The sequence below is a fragment of the Otolemur garnettii genome, unplaced genomic scaffold (genome assembly GCF_000181295.1).
Source record: "Otolemur garnettii isolate 467f Iridium unplaced genomic scaffold, OtoGar3 scaffold00136, whole genome shotgun sequence".
Taxonomy (NCBI): domain Eukaryota; kingdom Metazoa; phylum Chordata; class Mammalia; order Primates; family Galagidae; genus Otolemur; species Otolemur garnettii.
The window spans coordinates 2,613,015-2,636,221 of NW_003852531.1; the positions used below are offsets into that span (position 1 = coordinate 2,613,015).

Sequence of the window (23,207 nt, forward strand, 5' to 3'; positions counted from 1 at the left end):
TAGCAATGTCATAGCAGGCCGCCACCACTGGGACCCTGTGACACTCCCACTTCCCCGGGCAGCATGACAGGTATCAGCCTGCTCATGTTCTAAGCCTGCTCACCTCCTAGGATTTAAGAAGTCAGGCATGTCCTTGGCTCTGCACTCGCACCAAAGTGGCCCAAGCACTCCACCATCGCAGGGACTTCACTTCTGCAGTGATCCTCTCTCTCGCCCAGACTGTCCATCTTCCCTTACCAGCCCACACCACTGATGAGCAAACATACCTCATACCACCCACCTCAAACCTTACCCTCCCTGTATGCCACCCACCCCAGCACCCTTGTCTTCTCCCTTCCTCATCAAGATCTCAGTAAAGCCTTCACTGTGCTTGCTACCTCTGCTGCCCAGCCCTCACTTTCTCTTCCAGCAACTGAAGTGGGTCTCATCCTCCTAGAACATTCTCAACCACCTACATCTTATCAAAGCCAATAGTCAACCAGCTGCCCTCCTCTCACCCAACACTCTTCCCCAGGCACCCAGGACACACACGCTCTAGTTTTTCTCCTACCTCACCAGCCATCCTTTTTCACATCTCTGGCGAGTTGCCTCTCCTTCATCAACTGTAGAGATGGTCCTCTTCTCTCTCTGACACATAATCTCTCCCTAGACCAGGGGTCCTCAAACTTTTTAAACAGGGGGCCAGTTCACTGTCCCTCAGACCATTAGAGGGTCAGACTGCGGGCCCAGGGACAAGTCGGCTGCTAAGCAGCACAGGCAGCGGCGGCAAAAACAGCCGGCAGGCCGGATAAATGTCCTAGGTGGGCTGCATGTGGCCCGCGGGCCGTAGTTTGAGGACGCCTGTCCTAGACAATCTCACCCCATCTTGCAGCTTCAAATACAATTGTCTAACATACCAGTGGCTCTTGCATTTTTAATCCCATCCCAAGCTTCTGTTCATCCTTCACCTCTCCACGTATACTTGGCCCTCCACCAATGCCATCAGCCCTTGTCATCTTCCTAGGTCCTACCACTCTCAAGCTAATCAAAAGAGGAAGTAGATGGCAGAGAGGTAGGAAAGCTTTAAGCCCAGCACTAATTATAAAAAATAGATTACAACCTTCAGGACAAAGCTAAGGAGGAAAATTTCCTATTTGTTTTCTAGAAAGTTAAGGTTTCTCTTAAAATTCCCAATGATTAAATTAATTTGCTAGAAAGTATGATTTGCAGAGTTTTAATAAAAAAGACTTACCCTAAATAGCAACCCTGCCAAGCTCTGGGCAAACAGGTCCTTTATTTGTTTTTCCTTTGGCTTCTGCATGACGGCTTCTGTTATCCTGAGTAGTATTTGCAACATCTGTTCCCTGGGCCGCCCAAAATAAAAGCTCATATTAATAATCACATCTCCAAAGCACTTTAATTTATAGGTATGAGAAATTCTCTTAAGAATTCAGCAACACTGATAATCATGTATTACTTGAAAGTATTAAAAGTCTGAATGCCGGCTCGGCGCCTATAGCTCAACCGGCTAAGGCGCCAGCCACGTACACCTAAGGTGGTGGGTTTGAATCCCCAGCCCGGACCCGCCAAACAACAATGACGGCTGCAACCAAAAAATAGCCGGGTGTTGTGGCGGGCGCCTGTGGTCCCAGCTACTTGGGAGGCGGAGGCAAGAGACTCGCTTGAGCCCAGGAGTTGGAGGTTGCTGTGAGCTGTGATGCCACAGCACTCTACCCAGGGGGACAGCTTGAGGCTCTGTCTCAAAAAAAAAAAAAAAAAAAAGTCTGAATGCCAATTACATAACGAATCCCACATTTTACATTACAAGGTTTCTAAAACTACACCCTCCATGTCCACTCCATCAGGCAGGATAAAACAGGTAACATCCAGCCTGATTTTCTTGCTTACAAAAAAGGAGGCAAGACTGTTTTCCTCAACTATGCCGGCACCGTAAAGCACTCTGTGAACAGCTATGCCCATCTGAACTGGCACAGCACTCTGCTTTTCCCACCCACTATTTTACTTAACCTGTAGGGTCTCCCCATCTTTGTGATAGAAAATAAAATTAGCTTCCCAGTCTTTCTTCTGGGGATGTAGCAGCCAGTGTCACAGCACGGCCATCCCCACGGTACCCCTGCAGGCAGGAGGGTTTGTGCAAGTGGACACAGAGGCAAGGTGCTCTGTCTGGAGGATCCTGACTCCACACCACAGGGCACAACAGAGACAGGGGCCGTCACTGCATCCTCACTTAGAGGGCAGCATGGATACAGGAGTGTTTTATAAAAGGTCTTTAACAAGCTAAAAACTTTTAGAGACAACATAACACCGCTAATTATGATACGAAATTCTTCAGAATAGTCAAAAGATATTTTTCTCTGTTGCGCTTGAGTTACATTCCTCGTATCAGAGTGTTTCCTTTCCCTGGGTTCCACGGGAACAGAGAAGAGACCGTCCTTTGTACCTAAGGGAAGTCCATTTGTCTCTGAGGGAATCATTCCAGTTCCTTTGAGGACCCATCACCAGCCCTTCACTCATCTTTACAACTCTCTTCTCAGCCCCATTACTCTTTATTAACAAAACCGGGAATGGGACAAAGTAATCTAGTCTGGGTCAGATGATGAGAGAGCTAAGTCACAGTTCTTTTATATTTTCCTGTTATCTCTGCAGATCAGAACAGCCTTTTCTCCTCACAGTACAACCCCTGGGGTTTTCCTCCCTCTCTGGAGATGACCCGGTCTGATCGGGTCTGGGGTGTCAGCTCCCATTCTCACTCCGCTCTATCCCACTTGTTTGCTTTTGCTCATATCCTGTCTCTGGGAAAGTACAGAGACGAAGACCTTCAAGTCACCTTCAAGTCACATGAGAGCTAAGCTTGTCTGCAAGAAACAAGACAGTGACTCTGAAGAGAACTGAGAGATGAACAGGCACTGCGTGGGACAGCCTGTTGCTCAGAACATTCAGGTACCTAAGGAGAGGTCAGGACAATACCCAGCATCCCCCTGTCTGCTCACACTACGTGATAGCCCAGACACTGACTGGCTATCACTGACTATCCCTGGCACACAAGTAATTACAGACCCATCACGAGAACCTGATGCAAACAACAGGCATCTTAAGTCTCGAGGAAACCTTGGTCCTGGGAACTGCTCTCAAAACGTACAAACCTGACCAGATCAATCACTGCCGAGATACAGAGATAATTCAACTTCTGAACCTATAAAAGTTTGGAAAGCCATGGAATCCCCATGTACAGTCTTCTGGAAGAAAATGAGGAAGAAACTGTCTACAATTTGGAAAACTCTTGTCTAACAAAAGAAAGACACACAAACCGTCAACGTGGTCAGTTTTGACAACAGCTTGCTCCTGTCTACTGTGGGAAACACTGACTAGTTCACTGCTCCATCAAGGGACAGCCGCTCAGGGTAAAAGTGCCCATCAGAGCACAGGGAATCGGGCGTGTGGGCCCCCACCCAGAGTGAAAGACCCGTCAGAGTACAGGGAATCGGGCGTGTGGGCCCCCACCCACAGTGAAGGATCCTCAGAGTACAGGGAATTGGGCCTGTGGGCCCCCACCCGGAGTGAAAGACCCTTAGAGTACAGGGAATCGGGCGTGTGGGCCCCACCCACAGTGAAGGACCTGTCAGAGCACAGGGAATAGGGCGTGGGAGCTGCTACCCGGGCACCCAACAGAGGATGAGGCTTTGTTTTCCTTATTCACTTTTCTCCATCTTCTCACACTAGCAATATTTTTACTCACTTACACATCAGTTATTCCCTATCCCAGAACCACTTTTTTTTTTTTATTTATTGTTCGGGATTCATTGAAGCCACAAAGAATTAGGTTATACTGATTACATCTGTTAGGCTGGTGAAGCCCTGGTCTCAGCCATCTTCATCTATGGCCACAGCCCATGTGCTCCACTACTGTACACATTCTCCACAGGAGAATCAGAGGATCACTTGCAATGTACATCATATTACTTTAAGATGATGCACATGTACACTCTTGTATACATGCAGGGAGGTAGCCAGTGTCCTTCCTTTGGCCTGCAGGGCTCTGAGCAACTTGGCCCTGTCCTGTTCCCCGCCGGCACCTTACTATCCTCACTACTCCCTTTCTCACTCCATCTACATCGGCTCTTTGGGCCATCTTCACACCCTTCTCCTATCAGGGTATTGGTACCTGCTGCTCCCTCTCCTGGGAATGCACTTCCCTCAGACCCCTCCAACGCTCAGGGCTCAGCTCAGAAAATCCTTTCCAGACATCTGATGAATGTAACTCTCTTGACTTCCACACCAAGCAATACCCACAATTCACTTAACACTGCCTGAAACAGTTCCATGTTTCTCAGTCTCGTGCAGACGTAAACCTCATGAAGGCAAAGATCTTCTCTACCTAGTCATAACTATTTCCTCATAGTTAGAAGCTATGGAGAAAGGAGAGACGGCAGGAAGAAAGGAGAAAGGGGGGATGGAGGGAAGAAAGGAAGGAAGGGAAGTAGAAAGTGTCTAGTACTTACACGTAAGAAAAACTATTAGGAAAACAAGACACATTCCTTTCCATGCTCTACTGACTTACTTTTTGATGAATATTTGCATCTGTTTCTATGATTTTTCTTTTTTATACGTTTACCTAGAAATCTCTGAATTATTAAAGAGCAGAATTGTTTTATTTCCTAGAATTTTCACCAAAATAAAAAGATTATCAAAATATTACTAATACTGTGATATACAGAATTTACAGCTTCAAAAGAAAAAAATCATAAAAATTGCTACTTGAAGACTATGGCCTTGAGGAGACGTTTCCACTGAAAGCAGACCAGTATTTCTCATTACTTTCAATATTACTAACATAGCATTTCATTTTGCTTAAATCATGTGTTGCATCACTGTATTACTTCCATTTTTAACAACTGCTTCACATGGCAAATAGTGCTATGTTTAAAAGTCTAGGAAAGCTGGAATTTACATCTTAAAATCATTATTTTGATACTTGCATTACAGTTTCTGCATTTGTGAACTTTCTACACACTGAGATCCCTCTGGGTCCACCCTTACCTCAACTCTGAATACAAAGGGGCTGGACGTGGTGGCCTTCAGTCTCTGCCAGCTCAGACCTGCCCCGTTTCTGTGGTCTCCCACCAACTGCAGACAGAATGCAGGTGTGCAAACATGGATACATACCCAGGGGGTTCCCGGGACAGAAAGGTGCCACCAGCCCTGATTTGCAGTGGGCTCATAGACTGAGAACCAAGACAGGAGATCCCCCAGGGGTGCCGACCACATCAGTGAGCCGGAAGGACAACTTATCCGCAGGAGTGCAGTGGCCCACCAGGAGGAAAACGCAACAGACAGGCCTGAGAGGCCTTTGAAAGGCAGGAGTGAGAGGCTGCCTTCTCAGTCATGAAGAGAAACAGGAGTGGAAAGGTGTGCTACTGAGGACCCCTGAAATAGCTCATGAGCCAGAGTGACATGATGACACTCAGGAAAAAATCTAACCCACTGGTTACCTTGAGAGACATTATAAACACAAAAACATTGAAGAAAAACAAAGATAAAAAGGAAAAGCACTTTGTTTCTTTAATGACACCACTATATTTTGACCCTACCATTTAATTAGTCACCTTGATAATTTATCATTTAAAAAAATTATTTTTCCAAAATGAATTTAAAACATCTAGTTTGAAGCAATAAATATCAGCTATAGCGTTTCAGGGCAATTAATAAACTCTCCTGGATTTAGGAAGAATATACTATAAATCACCAGTTACTGGTTTGCCACAAAACTATATTTGATGACAGTGTAAAATGGGAAAAAGAAAAAAATCTACTGTTAAGTAAAATGACTATTGGCTCGGCGCCTGTGGCTCAAGTGGCTAAGGCGCCAGCCACATACACCTAAGGTGGCGGTTCGAATCCCCAGCCCGGACCCGCCAAACAACAATGACGGCTGCAACCAAAAAATGGCCAGGCGTTGTGGTGGGCGCCTGTGGTCCCAGCTACTTGGGAGGCGGAGGCAGGAGACTCGCTTGAGCCCAGGAGTTGGAGGTTGCTGTGAGCTGAGATGCCACGGCACTCTACCCAGGGGGACAGCTTGAGGCTCCGTCTCAAAAAAAAAAAAAAAAAAAAAGTAAAATGACTATTTATCCTTAGTTTAAGAACATCTTTAAAAATAATGAAAATAAGTGAAATTTCAAAGTATTGAGTGCTCATCTACTTCATAATTCACAGAAATTATTATAAAAGACTGATTATCGTTTTATTAACTCTGTAAAACCATTAAATAAATGGAAGCTTTACCATTTTAATTATGTTGAAAAACAGAAACACTTGTCTTACAATATTAAATAACTGATGCAAACTTACCATGTCTTTTTATTCATTGTAAGATCCATTATCATGCGCCTAAAAATAATCAAAACAGCTTTACAAGCATCAACTTGTTCTTTCAAGAGCACAGGAACTTCAGCACATGGTTCCAACAAAAAGACATTCGCAGAGTTCGTCAAAAATACCTTAGAATCAACAATTTTACATTAGAAAATATAATTAGACATATGTATCTTAATACATTTTGCTTAATGATATTAATTTCACTCTATGAGTGAATCATCTTTGAGTTATTTCCAGACAGATTTTGATTCAATGAGGCAAATGTTTCAAACACATATTCAAATATATATATTTTGTAGTTTTTGGCTGGGGCCGGGCTTGAACCCACCACTTCTGGTATTTGAGCCATAGGCACCACCCATATTCAAAATATTTTAATTTACCCCTTAGAATCACTTAAATATTGAGACACCTAATGGCACCTTACTGTTACATATTGATGTGGCAACTATAGCCACATTTTGAGTCAGAGAAGCTTCTCAAGACTTCTTTTTGACATTCCCTCAACAAAAAAAGGAACTGAAGGAAAAAGAAGATCACTGTGTTTGGGTAGAAACTGTGAGGGGAGAAAAGGAAGGAAAAGAGGATATATGGCCAGATATTGACAAGACAGAACCATGTGATTCTTAGAGCACTTCCCAGCACATAACACTAAGCTCACAAAAGCATCCCTGCCAACAAGCTGAGAACCACCAGGAGCCCTGGTGTGATCTTAAACACACGAGGCCACAGGATCAAGACCACAGCTCCCAAGAGTATATTGTTTTAAATATTAGATCTATATTATGCAGTAGAATAGAACATCTAAATAAATTCTAAAGATAAAAACTGGGCTTTCCAAAAATTTAGATACTCAGCTATTTTATCCAAATATATCTTGTATCTTGAACTTTTAAGATACAAGTTCTCTATTTTTTACCATCAAGGTTATCTCAGGAGAAAAATGTGAGACGCACCAATCCAGGCTACTGCTTAGAGTAACAACAATGAAACACCCACGATGTGCCACCGTTCTGCAGAGGGCACTAGTGCCTCACCAACTTCAGATCTTGGTTCCCGGACCGGCTCTATCTACCCAGAGGTATGTTTCCTATTAGGTCTCCTTTGTTTTAGCACAAACTCAAAGGATTTGGGAACAAACCCTCTCTGGCTCATTTGTGGATAAAATCCATTTACACAATGTCTCAAAATAAATGCACAATCTAACCAAATTAAAATCAACATATTCAAAAGTCGGTGGGTGAACTAAAATGTTGATAGCCTCTAAAGTTATCTTACGCAAGATTAAAAAGATATCATGTCCAATTTTCTGCAAAGAATCACTAAATACGTACTGTTTTACGTATTTTAATAGTTGATAACAGGTGATAACATCGATCATGAAGAATTTACTAGCCTTCATGTAAGAAAAAAGAGACTCTTTTTGACTGACTATACCATTTTTAGTGTAGTTTTTTTAACTATGTTTTTTAAATTACACATGATATCTCACACTTTATATCTACCTTTTAATTGAATGCATTTGGCTTCTTGAATATGAATTCAAAACTTCCCAAGTAAGGAGTTTTCACCTATTATGCTTTTTCTAAAACATCAAAATGCCACCTGAATATTTCTTTAGTGTCTTGGTATCAGTTAAGATGAAAATAAACAAGATCAATACGTGATCTGACAATGAAGTTTGCAAACTTGTCCCAGAGAAAGTGCTACATACCTCACTGCTGAATATTACTATGGTCACCTCTGAAGTGCTCCCCTTGGCCATCTGGTGACTGTCTGACAACAGCTCTGATGGCCATTCTAGAAAAGGTGGACAAGACTCTGGCGCCAGTACACCAGTACAACTTCCCACAGGGAGCACCCTGAAGGTGGCTATGATGATATTCAGCCACGAGGCGTGTAGCACTTTTTCCGGGAAGTTCATGAACCGAACTGTCAGACCTTGTATGTTCAATCTATACTTGACAAAAGCAACTACCGCCTTGTCAAATCACCATTTGGCCACGTTTTCCTACTGAACAAAGTAAAGATATTTAAATCCAAACTAAATACTTTTTAAAATCGTACAGCAGAGCTGTAATCAAGTAGAAAATTTTTCCTTGGTTCATCCTAGGATACTAAGTCCTCACTTAACATCCAACCTTGGGCAGTGCCTGTGGCTCAAAGGAGTAGGGCAGTGGCCCCATATGACAGAGGTGGCAGGTTCAAACCCAGCCCCGGCCAAAAACTGCGAAAAAAAAAAAAAAATCCAACCTTTTTGGAAACTAATAGGAGCTTCTCAAGTAAAATTGTTTTGTTCAACATCATTTCTTTATAATATTGATGAGAAAAAAACAAGGGTTTGATGAAATGATTTCTTTTTTCTTCTGGGTAGTAGTGAGACTGTGGGGTCAAATAGGAGATCTGAGTTCTTTGAAGATTCTCCATACTTCTTTCCAAAGTTAGTTACATACGCACTAGATGGTTTATTACAACTCAATTTACAATCACCACGACGTGAAAACAACAAAAATGCCCATCAATCCAAGAATGGATTATGTGGTATACGCATAGCATGGAATACATTCAGCCACAAAAAAGGTGGTGACTTACATCTTTTGTATTCACCTGGACGGAGAGGAAACACATTCTCCTCAGTAAAGTATCACAAGAATGGAAAAGCAAATATCCCGTGCACTCAATACTAATATGAAGCCAGCAGACAATCTAATTGATGCCCACATAGGAGAAAAACTCATTTCCATTCAAGCTGGGAAGAGGGAGAATGGGGAGGGGGTGGGGTGCTCCCTCTAAATAGGCATAATGTATGGGCACCTTTTGGGGTACAGGACATAGCTACAAGAAGGTCTCTACCTAACCAATTCAAATATTGTGGTTTGGTTGTTTATACCCTCACATTAACCTGAAACTCAAAAACAAGAAAAAAAGAAAAAACAATGGATTGTTACATGTCACTTCACTTAAAAGAGCTCATCAACAACACCCCCTGAGGACGTGTTATAGATGTAACCTATTCCTTCAGAAAACAGAAACACTCTCCTGCACCCAGGGAGGTCACTGCAACCCCACAGGTGGAGGAGAGCAATCCACTGGGAGGAGAGAGCTACCGGAACAAAGGCAAGGCCTCCTGCATGTGTCTCTGACAGGAACTGCACCAAAGTTCTCTGAAGCTGCACAAATAAAATCATCTTGATTCTGTTAACTTCAGAATTATTTTCTGATTTTCACTGAAAACTGAGAAAATTCATGAGTATAGTAAACTGCTAATTAGCTTAAAAACAAGGATGACATGATAATGAATACTACCAAGAGACAGACGACAGAGAAACCACATCCCTGAAAACTGGGGAACACACGTGCCATTCCCACGCTCTCCCCGACTTCACCGCTGGCCTCACATGGGAAGTCTCACTGGACATAGCTACAAACTTGAGTGAGGATTCAGGGTGGGGGGCAGGGCAGCAGGGGAATGAGAGGCACCCCAAGTTTCACTACATTCCTAACAACCTTCCTTGAGATAATCTCTCCCTCCTCATTTTGTAGATAAAATCCTGAGCTCTGGGGACTGTTTCAGTGTTCCCAAATGATGTCGGTTCTTTTTCATATATTCATGTATTCAAATATCTGAAAACTACCACTTCAGTCATCATTCTTCATAAAGACTGTCACTCTTAAGAGGAATATCACTTATGAGATTATATAATCACCAAGCTTGTCTTACATATTAGAGTCCAGACAACTACCCATGTGTCTGGAAGATATTTTTAAGATTTAAATCTGTCATTCCACATTCACTGAATAATAATCCCCCTCAAAAATTATAACCAGTTTACACTTTCTTCAACTAGAAAAAAAATCTTTATAAATTACAGGTGTGAAAAAGAAAAAAACACAGAACAAGAATTTAAGAGCTGTTTACTGACAGATAGCTAAAAATATCCCCATACTTGATCTGACATTATCCCAAATAAACAAAACGTTTAAAATCACTACGTCTAGGAGGGTGTCTGCACTGGGTGCCTCACCAGCCCCGTACCTGCAGCAGAGCCTGGGCCCCGGCTTTCACATTGGTATTGTCCTCCTCTGTCACACACCCTCTACTCATCGCACTTGTGAAAGAGTACGTGCGTCCCCAGCTGGAAGATCGCTTATGACCGGAACTTTCAGATGAGACCTTCAGAAAATAACGATCCATTAACAAAGCAGGAAGATGAATACATGTGTATAGTTAATTCCTTATACTCACCAGGACTCACAAAAAATCAGTTTTAGAAGGACAAATATTTTCCCTATTTCCTCAGCACTCTAATTTGAGCACCTAAAATAGTCCTCAGCACTTAGTATACGCAGAGAGAATAAGTCAGGCTTGTTTAATGACTGAGAAGACATGGGCCATAAGTCTGAAAATGAATGACAAACGCCATCTGCTCACCTCCGCACTATGACCTCGTGATTGTTATTAAAATGATTTCACCAATATCGAAAAATGAAAATTATAGCATCAATAAAGAAATTTAGAAGTGTCATGCCCCTCGTGGAGAATTTTAAACACTATAAATTAATTTCAGAACAGTATGACAGAAATATAAGTATAACTAAGTTTCTTATCCGCTCTGCTTTAGATTTGCCTAGCATGCACAGTGCCCTCTCCCGGAAGACAGCACCCGGCACTCCAGTGAGGCTTACAGTGGAGCCCACACCTGCCATTTGGTTAGTCCTCCCACATGGGTAACGTCCTATATACTTCTCGTACAGTCCATTGCAAAGAAAAGTCTGCTAAAACATTTTAAATTTAGTTTCTCCAAATTTTATTCAAAGAAGTCAAGAAAAGAGCAGTGATACCTTTTAGTATTACACAAAGATGTGTAAAATATGATGGCTTATAAAACACTTCCCCTGCAGCAGTGACTAACAAAGCTGCAATGCTCATTCAACCCCAGCCAGGGTGTTAGGACATGACTGCCAATCTAGTTTAGATCAGAGAAGCTGGCCTCTAAGGCTAGTAGGTCCTCACAGAGCTCAGCAACCGGAGAGCATCAGACAGGATAAAAAACAGATACACCCCCTGTGTCCACTGACTGGGATCTCTGCTGAGCAAGTGTGCTTTACTAAAATACTTACAGTCCCACTCAAAAGACAAGTAATAAAATTACCTCCTTGCTATCAGTCTCTGAAAATCCTAATTTTTCAGCATCTTCTTGGGCAACATCTTTTTTATCTGGTTCCTCCATGAAGACAGGTTTGTCCTGGAGGATCCACTTTCTGTACACTTGAACAACTTTTCTTGTTACAGCTATCTCACAGGAAGGTAACAAAAATGCCTGAAAGGAAGGGAAAACTGCCCTTAATTACTTGCAAACACAGATTACTAGAAAGCTGCATAATAGACATTTCCAAGGCCCATCACCCATTTCAGACCTTCCTAGGAAACATACAGATGAAGAATATACTATATTGTGCACATATCTTTGGGCAACCAAACTTATCTGTGGAAAAAAAGATATTTTCAGGCTCCCATAACTGAGCCTGAAATCATAATGGCAGTTTAAAAATAACATTTGTATTCTGAATAATTTTCCCACCAAAAAAGAATCATAACTCTATAAATATTTTAATTTACTATACAATTTTAATTGTATAACTTGAAGCTTTTACCAACAAATAAGAAATACATTATAAGAAAATAAACATACTAGTACCACCAGTGATGGCCAATGCCTACCTTTTCTCAATTCCATGTTCAGTGACCTCATGTTGGGGGCTTGAATTGGCCATGGTGGGAATACTTACACCACAGAAGTTGGCAAATACTACAAATCAGGATGTTGTTTTACAGGGTTTTTTGTTCTGTTCTGTTTTGGGTTTTGTGAGAGTCAATTTTTCAACATTTATCAGGACACCCCTGAGTATTGCCAATATTAACTAACTAGAGTCACTGGCAATTTGTGCATACTTACGAGAACTTTTTAATCCATTTTATTTTTGATGCGCTTCAAAGTCAGCTGCAGACATCTGCATATTTCTTTATAAACACTTCAGAATGTATTTTAGTGACTTACGAGTCCAAAATTTGTTTATGAGTCTTTATTTAGGTAAAATTTACTACTAATAAAATGTACAAATTTTAAGGGGACCACTGGGTAAGTTTTGACAAATGTACACACTATGTAAATCCAAACCCAATATCAAAGTATAGCACATTATCCTCCTCCCAGAAAGCAAATAGCTCCTCTTTAGAGAAATATATAGCCACAGTAAAACAAAAATTATGCCTATAAAAAGTCTGGTTAGCATTTCAACCTCAAAGCCTAGAAGCAAAGAAGATTAAACAGAAGGATGAAGTTGGAGAAGTAGGGGAAAGAAACCAAGAACACGAAACCACACAAGGAGAAACCAACCAAAAAAAAAAACACTGGCAACATGAAGAATCAGAACACACCAGTTACTCCAATGGACTGCATGGCAGCTACTTTTGAATGTCCTAATTATAGAGAAATTGTGGAAATGACAGATGGTTTTCAGAGTATGGATGGCAAAAACAATGAAGAGAATTGAAGGAAAAGTAGAAAATCAACAAAAGGAAATTCAAAAAGTGACCCAAGAATTTAACGAAAAACAAAACAAAGTCTCCAAGGATCTGGACAAAATTAGAAAGGATATAATGGAGTTCAAAGAAATAAGTCATTTGGGAGTTTCAAAACATAACGAAGTTTCAACAACAGATTAAACCACAGAGAAAAAAGGATCTCAGAGCTTAAAGACTCTTGAATTTACCCGGTCTCTTAAAAAGGCAGAAAAGAAGAGAATAAATAAATATTACTCTATTTAAATATTACATTTCACTCTAATACTACTTACTATATGTTCTTCTCATCAGCTCATGGATCATTCTCCATTTCTCATTCTCTAAGAGCAGAATATCCTCTTAGAGAATTATGACACTGCATGAAGGGTACAAACGTACAAATTATAGGTATCCTTGAAGAAGAAGAAGAGAATCCCAATGGCATGGAAGCTCTAGTTGATATCATAACCAAAAATTACCCACACAACACCCAGGATTCAGACATTCACTTACTAGATGGATATCCAATCCCAAGCCAACTCAATTCAAACAGAGCATCTCCTAGACACATAGATGTTGCTTATGACTGGTCACTTTCAGGGTCAGACCCATCAGAGTGACGTTTCACTTCTCAGCTGAAACTTCACAAGCCAGAAGGGAATGGGCTCCCACCTTGAATCTTCTCAAATAAAACAACCCCCAGCCTAGGATTTTGTATCCCAGAAAACTAACTTTCATATTCAATTGCAAAACCAATCTTTTATTGACAAGCAAAAATTAAAGAAATTTGCCATTACAAGAACAGCTCTGCAAGAAGTGTTCAAACCAGTACTTTATGCAGACCGACACAACAAACCACCAGTAGACACCTGGAAACTAAAGGACAAAGCTGAGCTCCCGTAGTGGCTCAGCCAGTCTGAATCAATTCTCTCAATAACATGAACACCACGAATTCCCCACTAAAGAGACAGAGGCTGGCTGACTGTATAAAAAAGTACAAGTCAAGTATATGCTGTCTTCAGGAAACACATCTAACCTCCAAGGACAAAACAAGACTAAGGGTGAAGGGTTAGAAAACAATAATTTGGCAAATCTAAATCAGAAGAAAATGGGAGTCGCAATCCTATTTGCGAATACAATAGGCTTTAAAGCAACAAAAGAAAGACACAGATGGGCCCTGTATACTAATCAAGGGAAAAATACAACAAGAAGACATTTCATCCTACATATTTACATATCCAACTTAAATGCTCCTAGATGCTTACTTGGTCAATACTGAAAAAGGCTAGGGACTCCAACACCCCACTGACAGAAACGGACAGATCCTCCAAGCAGAAACTAGAAATGATGGACTTAAACATGACTCTAGAACAAATGGGTTTAACAGACACATACAGAACATTTCACTCTAATCCTACTTACTATAAGTTCTTCTCATCAGCTCATGGATCATTCTCCAAAACTGACCACATCCTAGGACACAAATCAAACCTCAACAAATTTAAAAGAACAGAAATTATACCTTGTACTTTTATGGCCCACAACGGAATAAAAGGAGAACTCAATTCCAACAGAAACCCTCATCCCCACACGAAGTCACGAAACTAAACAACCTTTTACTGAACGGAAATTGGGTCAAAGAGGAGATAAAGAAGGAAATCATTCAATTCCTCAAACAAATGACAATGAAGCATAAGCTAAACCTGTAGGATATTGCAAAAACAGTCCTGAGAGGGAAATTTATGGCATAAAACACCCAGAAAACAGAAAGAACAAAAAAATCAACAATCTAATGAAACATCTCAAGGAACAGGAAAAGGAAAAGCAATCCAATTTTAAATGTAGCAGAAGAAAAGAAATAACCAAAATTAGATCAGAACTAAACGAAATCAAGAACAAAAGAACCAAGTGGTGCCTGTGGCTCAAAGGAGTAGGGCACCGGCCCCATATGCCGAAGGTGGCGGGTTCAAACCCAGCCCTGGCCAAAAAAAAAAAAAATCAGGTAAGAACAAAAGAACCATTCAGAAGATTACTGAGACAAAAAGTTGGTTCTTTGAAATGAACCAATACCTGGAATCACACTACCTCCTTAGATTTAAACAGGAAGAAACAGACCCATATCAAGCACCAAAACTGAAACAATAAAAAAGCTTCCAACCAAAAATAAATTCTGGACCAGATGGTTTTATACCAGAATTCTACCAAAGCTTCAAAGAACTCGTTCCTATACTGCAGAACCTATTCCAAAACACAGAGAAGGAAGAAACCTTCCCGCAACTCCTACTATGAAGCAAATATCACCCTGATACCAAACCCAGGAAGGGACTCAACAACAAGAACAAGAAATTACAGACCGATATCATTAATGAATACTGAGTAAAAATCCTAGCAAATATAACTAAGTTACAAATCAAAAAATAATACATGATATGACCAGGTGGGCTTAATCCCAGAGATTCAAGGCTGGTTCAACATACACAAATTCATAAATGTTATTCACCACATAAAAAGAAGCAAAATAAAGATCATATGTTCCTCTCAACAGATGAAGAAAAAGCATTTGACAAAATTTAGCTCCTTTTGTGATAAGAATACTTAGGAAAATAGGTATAGGGCGGGAGCAATAGCTCACACCAGTAATCCTAGTACTCTGGGAGGCCAAGGCAGGTGGATTGCTTGAGCCAGGAGTTCAAGACTAGCCCAAGCCAAAGTAAGCCTCTGTCTCTAAAAATAGCCAGGTGTTGTGGCAGGTGCCTGTAGTCCCAAGCTACTCAGGAGGCTGAGGCAACAGTATCACTTGAGCCCAAGAGTTTGAGGTTGCTATGAGCTATGATGCCATGGCATTCTATCTACTGAGGCTAACAAAGTGATTTTCTGTCTCAAAAGAAAAAAAAAAGAAAGAAAAGAAAATAGATATAGATGGTACATATTTTAAACTTATAAAAGATTTTCTGTCTGGGGGCTGCGCCTGTGGCTCAAAGGAGTAGGGCACTGGCCCCATATGCCAAAGGTAGTGGGTTCAAACCCAGCCCTGGCCAAAAACTGCAAAAAAAAAAAAAAAAAATGATTTTCTGTCTGGAAAAAAAAAAAAAAGAAAGAAAATAGGTATAGACAGTACATATTTTAAACTGTCATTCATAGAAGCCATCTATGACAAACTCACAACAAATGTCATACTGAACAGAGAAAAACGGAAAGCATTTCTGCTTAAAACTGGAATCAGATGAAAATGTCTACAATTGCCACTACTAGTCAACATAGTGCTGTAAGGCCAAGTCAGTGCAGTCAGGAAAGAGAAGGATTTCAAGGATATCCAAATAAGGAAAGAAGTCAAATTTTCTCTCTTTGCTGATGATAATGATCTTTTTTTTTTTTTTTTTTTTTTTGCAGTTTTGTCCGGGGCTGGGTTTGAACCCGCCACCTCCAGCATATGGGGCTGGCGCCCTACTCCTTTAAGCCACAACACCACCCTGATATGATCTTAAACTTAGAAAATCCCAAGGACTCAACCACAAGACTCCTGGAAGTGATCAAGAAATACAGTAATGTCTTGGTATATAAAAAAATCAATGTTCACAACTCAGTGTCCTTCATATACGCCAACAACAACAGTCAAGCTGAGAATCAAATCAAAGTCACACTACACTTCACAGTAGCTTCAAAAAAATGATATACCTTGGAATGTACTTAGCAAAGCATATGAGGACTCTACAGAAGGAACTATGAAAACTCTGAGAAAAGATACAGCAGAAGATGTTAACAAACAGAGGAACATACTATGCTCATGGCTGGAAAGAATCAACATTGTTAAAATGTCCATACTACCCAGAGCAATCTACAGATTTAATGCAATCCCATTAAAACATCAATGTCACACTTTGAGGACCTTGAAAAAATAGTTCTTCATTTCATATGGAACCAGAAAAAGCCTTGAATAGCCAAAGCAATTCTAAGAAATAAAAACAAATCTGGAGGCATCACATCACCAGACTTCAGGTTATACTACAAGTCTATAGCAATCAAAACAGCATGGTATTGGTATAAACATAGGAACATAGACCTATGCAACAGAATAGAGAACCTAGAGATGAAACCAGCCTCATATTGCCATCTGATCTTTATTAAACCAGATAAGAGCATATACTCGGAAAAGGGATCCCCATTTAATAAATGGTGCTATAAGAACCGGTTAGTCGCATGTCAAAGACTGAAACTGGACCCGCACTCCTTAGCACTTACAAAAATTAACTCATGCTAGATAAAAGATTTAAATCTCAGACATGAAACTATAAAAACTCTAGAAGGAAGTGTGAGGAAAAACTCTTAGTGATATTGGGGAAGAATTTATGAAGAAGACCCCACTGGCAAATGCAGTAACAACAAAACAAATAAATGGGATATGATCAAGCTTAAAAGTTTGACAAAGTCAAGAAAGCAAACAGACCACCTCCAGAGTTGGAGAAGATACTCACATGTTACAAATCTGATCAAGGGACAATAATCAGAGTGTACAAAGAACTCCAGCAAACCAGTAAGAAAGGAGCAAACACTCCCATTAAGCACTGGGGAAGAGCCATGAACAGAATCTGTTCCCAAGGAGACAGACGAGTGGCCAACAAACACATGAAAAAATGCTCATTGTCCCTAATCACCAGAGAAGAGCAAATCAAAACCACCTAGAGATAGCACCAAATCCCAGTGAGAAGAGCCCACGTCACAAGGTCCCAAAGCTACAGATACTAGTATGGGTACAAAGGAGGGGAACTCTTCTGCACTGTTGGGGAAATTGAAAAGTATTATAGCTTTTATTGGAGTGAAGTATGGAGAATCCTCAAAGAACTAAAAGTAAACCATACATTTTATCCCACAATGCCATTACTAGGTGTCTACCCAGAAGTAAAAAAATCATTTTACAATAAGGACATTTGTACTCAAATGTTCACAACAGCTCAATTCATAACTGCAAAGATGAGGAAACAACTCACCCCCCATTATCCCATGAACAGATTAATAAACTGTGGTATGTGTAGGCCAAGGAATACTATTCAGCTATGAAAAAAATGGAGAATTGGTATCTTCTGTATTTACTTGGGAGGATGTGGAGAACATTCTCCTAAGTAAAGTATCTCAAGAATAGAAAGTCAAGCATTCTGTACACTCAATACTAAGTTGAAACTACTAATTAACAACTACAGGCCCACATGAGGGAAAAACACAATTAAATTCAAGAATTCAGTAAGTTCCTTCCTAATAGGTATAATGTACAGGTATATGGCACATGTCCCAGCTGAAGGACTCAACTATAACTCCAACTTTACCTTACAAATTCAAACAGTGTAAGCTAATCATACGTACCCTCATTGTAAGCTGATATTTTAGAAAAAGCAGATTTAGAGGGAAAAAAAAAGTCTGTTATATACAAGAAACAGTCTATTCATTCAGTCTATTTCAAAAAGCAGAAATATGACAAAGAAGTCAGTATGAACAAAACCACAATAAAAAATAGAAAATAGGGCAGTGCCTGTGGCTCAAAGGAGTAGGGTGTCAGCCCCATATGCCAGAGGTGGCGGGTTCAAACCCAGCCCTGGCCAAAAAAAAAAAAAAGAAAGAAAGGAAATAATTTAGTCACATAGGCTATGTAGATAATGACAGTATCAGAAACCAATGTAAATGGAATTTAAAAATAAAACTTGGTGTATATGGTTTGGACATAACAAGACATAGCTAAAGAGAAAACTGTAATAACAAATCAGAAGAAAATCTCTAGAAGGAATCATGAAGAGAAAAAAAATGAATAAATCAGAAAACAAAAAAAAGGAGAAAATACAACAGAGATTATTCTATGAACGGTTGGAGGTGCAGAGGGAAATGAAAAAGGGACAGAAACAATATTTGAGGAAAGAATAGGTAAAAATTTTGCCAAAATTAATGAATTACATTAACCCACAGATTCAAGAGTCACAAAGACAGTAGAATAAATACAAAGCTTATTACAATAAAACCACTGAAAAGCAAAGAAAATCAGAAAATCTTAAAAGCAGCCAGAAGAAAAAAGGCATATTTCTTCCAAAGATGCATCCACATGACTCCTTAAAGAATCACTGGAAGCCAAGAAACTATGGAAAAAATATTCAAAGTGTAGAGTGCTGCCAATGGAGAGCCTGACATTCAAAAAGAATATACTTCTAAAAGGAAGCAAAATATAGACATTTCAGATAAGAAAACGGGAGAACCAGCTACCCAGGAGGCTGAGGAAAGAGACCACTTGAGCCCCAAAGTACAAATCCAGCCTAGGAAATATAGCGAGACTCTGCCTCTTAAAAAAGAAAGAAAGAAAATGGGGAACTTGGTGCTGAGCTAAGGGAAATATTAAAAGTTATCCTTTAAGCAGAAGGAAAGTTACCTTAGGTTCAGAGATTTGGAAAGGAGTAAAATACAACAAAACAGTAATCTGAATAGACCTAAATGAATAAAACACAGATATGAAAATACATGTGAATAAAAAGAGTAAAATTGAAGGAAAAACCATAGCAGTATAAAGGGGATAAGATATATTCATAGTATGGAATGTGAATACGTAACAGCATATAAATCAAGGAGGGGTGGCACCTGGGGCTCAGAGGGGTGGGTCGCCGGCCCCATATGCCGGAGGTGCGAGTTCAAACCCTGCCCCGCCAAAAGCTGCAAAAAAAAAAAAAAAATCAAGGAGTAAATAGATCTTATGTATGTACTGAAATAAGAGGGTAAAAGTTGGAATCACTGCTAGATTTTAAGTTTAGGAATGTACATTGTTAACCATTAATATAATTACACATGATATAACACTATTAATCTAATTAGAGGAGAAAACCACAGTACTAAAAGCCTGAAAAAATTCTATGCAACTACAAAGTAAAAGGTAAGCTAGCAGCAGACTTAAGCCTAAATAACAGCCGTTGCTATGGTAAATGTAAATGGAATAATGTTCTAATCAAAAAACAGATTACAATTTTTTTTTGAGACAGAGTCTCACTATGTCACCCTTGATAGAGTGCCCTGGAGTCACAGCTCACAGTAACCTCAACTCTTGGGCTTAAGTGATTCTCTTGCCCCAGTCTCTCAAGTAGCTGGGACTACAGGCGCCCACAACACCTGAATATTTTGAGATGAGGTCTAGTTCTGGCTCAAGCTGGTCTCGAACTCATGAGCTCAGGCAATCCACCTGCCTCACCTCCCAGAGTGCGAGGATTACAGGCATGAGCCACTGCACTTTGCCTGGAAAAAATACTTTTTCTTTTTTTTTTTGAGACAGAGTCTCACTTTGTCGCTTTTGATAGAGTGCTATGGTGTCCCAGCTCACAGCAACCTCAAACTCTTGGGCTTAAGAGATTCTCTTGCCTTAGTCTCCCAAGTAGCTGGGACTACAGGCCACAACGCCTGACTATTTTTTTTGTTGCAGTTGTCATTATTGTTTAGCCGACCCAGACCCCATTCAAATCCACCAACCTTGGTGCATGTGGCTAGCGCTATGGGCGCCGAGCCTATAATTTTTAAATGATTTATAAACATTTAAATCATTTATGTGTGATTTATAAGACTTCCCAAATAGATGGATATGGGAGGTTAAAAGTGAAGAGTTAGAAAACATATGCAAACACTAACCAGAAGTAAAGTGGTAGAGCTACATTAATAGACAGGATATATTTTGTTGAGGGGGTTAGTATTATTAGATATGAAGAGAGAAACTTCTCAATGACAAAAATTAAATTCAAAGAAATATATAGTAATTCTACACCTATACTGCAACTAATAATTTTGCCAAAAACATCGCAAACACTAAGAAACTTTCAAGAAGAAAACATCCAAATCCACAGTCACAGCAGGATATTCTCAGGACCTGGCAGAACATCACACAAAAGCTAGAGCGGCCCTAAGTGAATTGCACACTCCACATTCCACCGCTCCTGGTTCCCTCCCTCTGTCTCTCTGAGGGGCATTCAGGATAATTTCTTCAGATCTGTCACTCTGTTTATTCTCTCTTCAACTGTATGTAATGTACTATTAAACTTACTCATTGAAATTTCCTTTTAATATTCTAATTATTACATTTTTTTCATTTCTAGATGTTCTATTTTCTCCCTCTTTGAATCTGCATTGGCCATCCATCTATTACGGCTTCTTGTATACTAAAAACATTTTCAATTTGTCTTTTATTTCTTCTAACATGTTAAAAACTATTCTTTCTGAAGTCACAACTGGGTAACTGAAATCTTTGTAAGATATTCCTGCTTATTCTGATTCGGATGTTAAGAAAAGTTTTGACTTACAAATGCCTAAGTAGAAAAAACTGACCTAAGATTATTATACCCAGCTAAGCTGTTGAGTAAAGGGAAAAGGAAGACACTTCCCATGATAAAAGGACCAGGGAATAAAGTTCCAAGACACTTTCTTGAAAATGCTCAATGATAAAACAAAGCTGACCAAGTCAACCAAGGCTAATATTTCAGGACTGTGGATCCAGAAGAAAAGAATCTGTCCAGATATAGAAGCCAGACAAACATCTCTAAAAACAACGGCACATGAGAGTATGCTTATAATATAAATTTACAATATGTATAACGAAATTAGCAGATACAGGAGGGTTAAAGAAAATGCAAGGCTGCTAATTTCTTTATATTTCACAACAAGAATCAGTAATGCTGCCTAAAATTACAACATGTAGTTAAAAAATGATTCCAACACCTTAATGTTATTATAGTCTTTTTTAATGATAGATAAATCTTTTAAAGGAAGCTTTATTCAATTCAACCAATTCCTTTAATTTTGCTATATTTTCCTTTCTTCTGTTAAATTCAAGTAAAACCTCAGAATTGTTCATGAAAAATGCATTAAAGGTTCATTAAGAATTAAAAATGCCATTGTCATAAAGTAATTCTGTCACTCCCACCCTCAGGCACTTTTCCATAACTGCCCCTGCATCTTAACCTCAGTGACCTGTGTCTGGTTCCACCATCATGTGTCTCTGCCTCTGGCCTCCCCCCATCTCCACCTCCGCCAGCCTGTCTGTCCACCTGTACTTGCCTATGTCTGCCTGCCTGTGCTCACCTACACCTGCCTGCTGGCTTCCATCTGTGCAGTCGGCCTATCTACACCCACCTGTCTGTTCTTCTATACTGCCTGCCAGTTTGTTAATGTCTATCAACTCATCTGTAAATATTCCCTCCTATCTGCAGACCTGCTTTTTGCCTCTTTATATCCTTTTTTCTCCATCTCCTCTCTGCTGGTCTCTCAACTATGTAGCCAGGCCCCAGCCATATCCATTCATGCAAAAATACCTGGAATGACTCTCTCCAAACAATAATGACAGTCCCGCAGATGGTGGTGTTAGAGCAACTTACTTTTGAGCTCTCCTCTGTAATCACACAGAGATTGCGTTTCTCTGATGAACATACATTTTGTAATAAAAAACAACTCAATGAACGAACATTAAAGAGAGGGGGCTACACAGTCAAATGAAATGAGAGGCAGGGAGGGAGGAGAGCTCCAGTCTGACGCGTCCACTCCTTTAGAGCAGGGCTTTTTAAGTCTCCGCTCACAGCCTAACCAGGACATGTTATCAAAGTTCATATGCATTAATATACGCAGTACTGTCCATATATGGATAAATCCAAAGTTTCACAAAGAAATACTAAACCTTACAACACAAACTGCACTATAAAAAGTTTGGGTCTATTCTATTTTATTCTGTTTCATTATTTAACAAAAAGCACTGATTTTGACTAAGTTAATTTCATGACCTATGAATGGATCATAACAGGTAGTCTGAAAAATGAGAGAAGACAAGCTTGCAGGTGAGCGACCCAGCGACCAGAACTGCCCTCCACTAAGCACTCTACCGCTGCTGGAGGGTAGCAGCAGATGGAGACGGCCCTGAACCTGGCAGAACATTATCCTCCTTCAGTTACTGTCTATGTTTACTGGCTGCACAAAGGGGGCTCGCACCCTGTGCCTTCCGGCCCCACGGGCCCTCGTCAGTGTTTATTCCCAAGTCACACGTGGACATAGGGTCTTCTACTGTCTTAAGTTGTTCTCTGTAGCATATGCACACATCTTATCTCCCATGAGAATGTCCATTTTAAACTTTAATAAACTTTAGGCTTAAAAAGTCTCTGAATAGTTGGCACCCGTAGCTCAGTGGGAAGGGCACCAGCCACATACACCTAGGCCAGGGGGTTCAAACCCGGACCAGGCCAGCTAAAACAACAATGGACAACTGCCAACAAAAAAAAAA

At 40.2% G+C, this 23,207-nt stretch overlaps 1 protein-coding gene across 1 annotated transcript in view; it reads right to left on the reverse strand.

Annotated features, from left to right (window-relative positions):
- Window positions 1-23,207, reverse strand: part of RALGAPA2 (Ral GTPase activating protein catalytic alpha subunit 2) — a 374,339-nt gene that overhangs the window by 261,336 nt on the left and 89,796 nt on the right. Inside the window, exons 11-14 of the mRNA XM_023518389.1 lie at window positions 11,526-11,693; window positions 10,409-10,546; window positions 6,346-6,494; window positions 1,232-1,343 (exon numbers count right to left, since the gene is read on the reverse strand). Coding sequence (XP_023374157.1) covers window positions 1,232-1,343; window positions 6,346-6,494; window positions 10,409-10,546; window positions 11,526-11,693 — 567 coding nt within the window. The remainder of the gene's footprint in view (window positions 1-1,231; window positions 1,344-6,345; window positions 6,495-10,408; window positions 10,547-11,525; window positions 11,694-23,207) is intronic.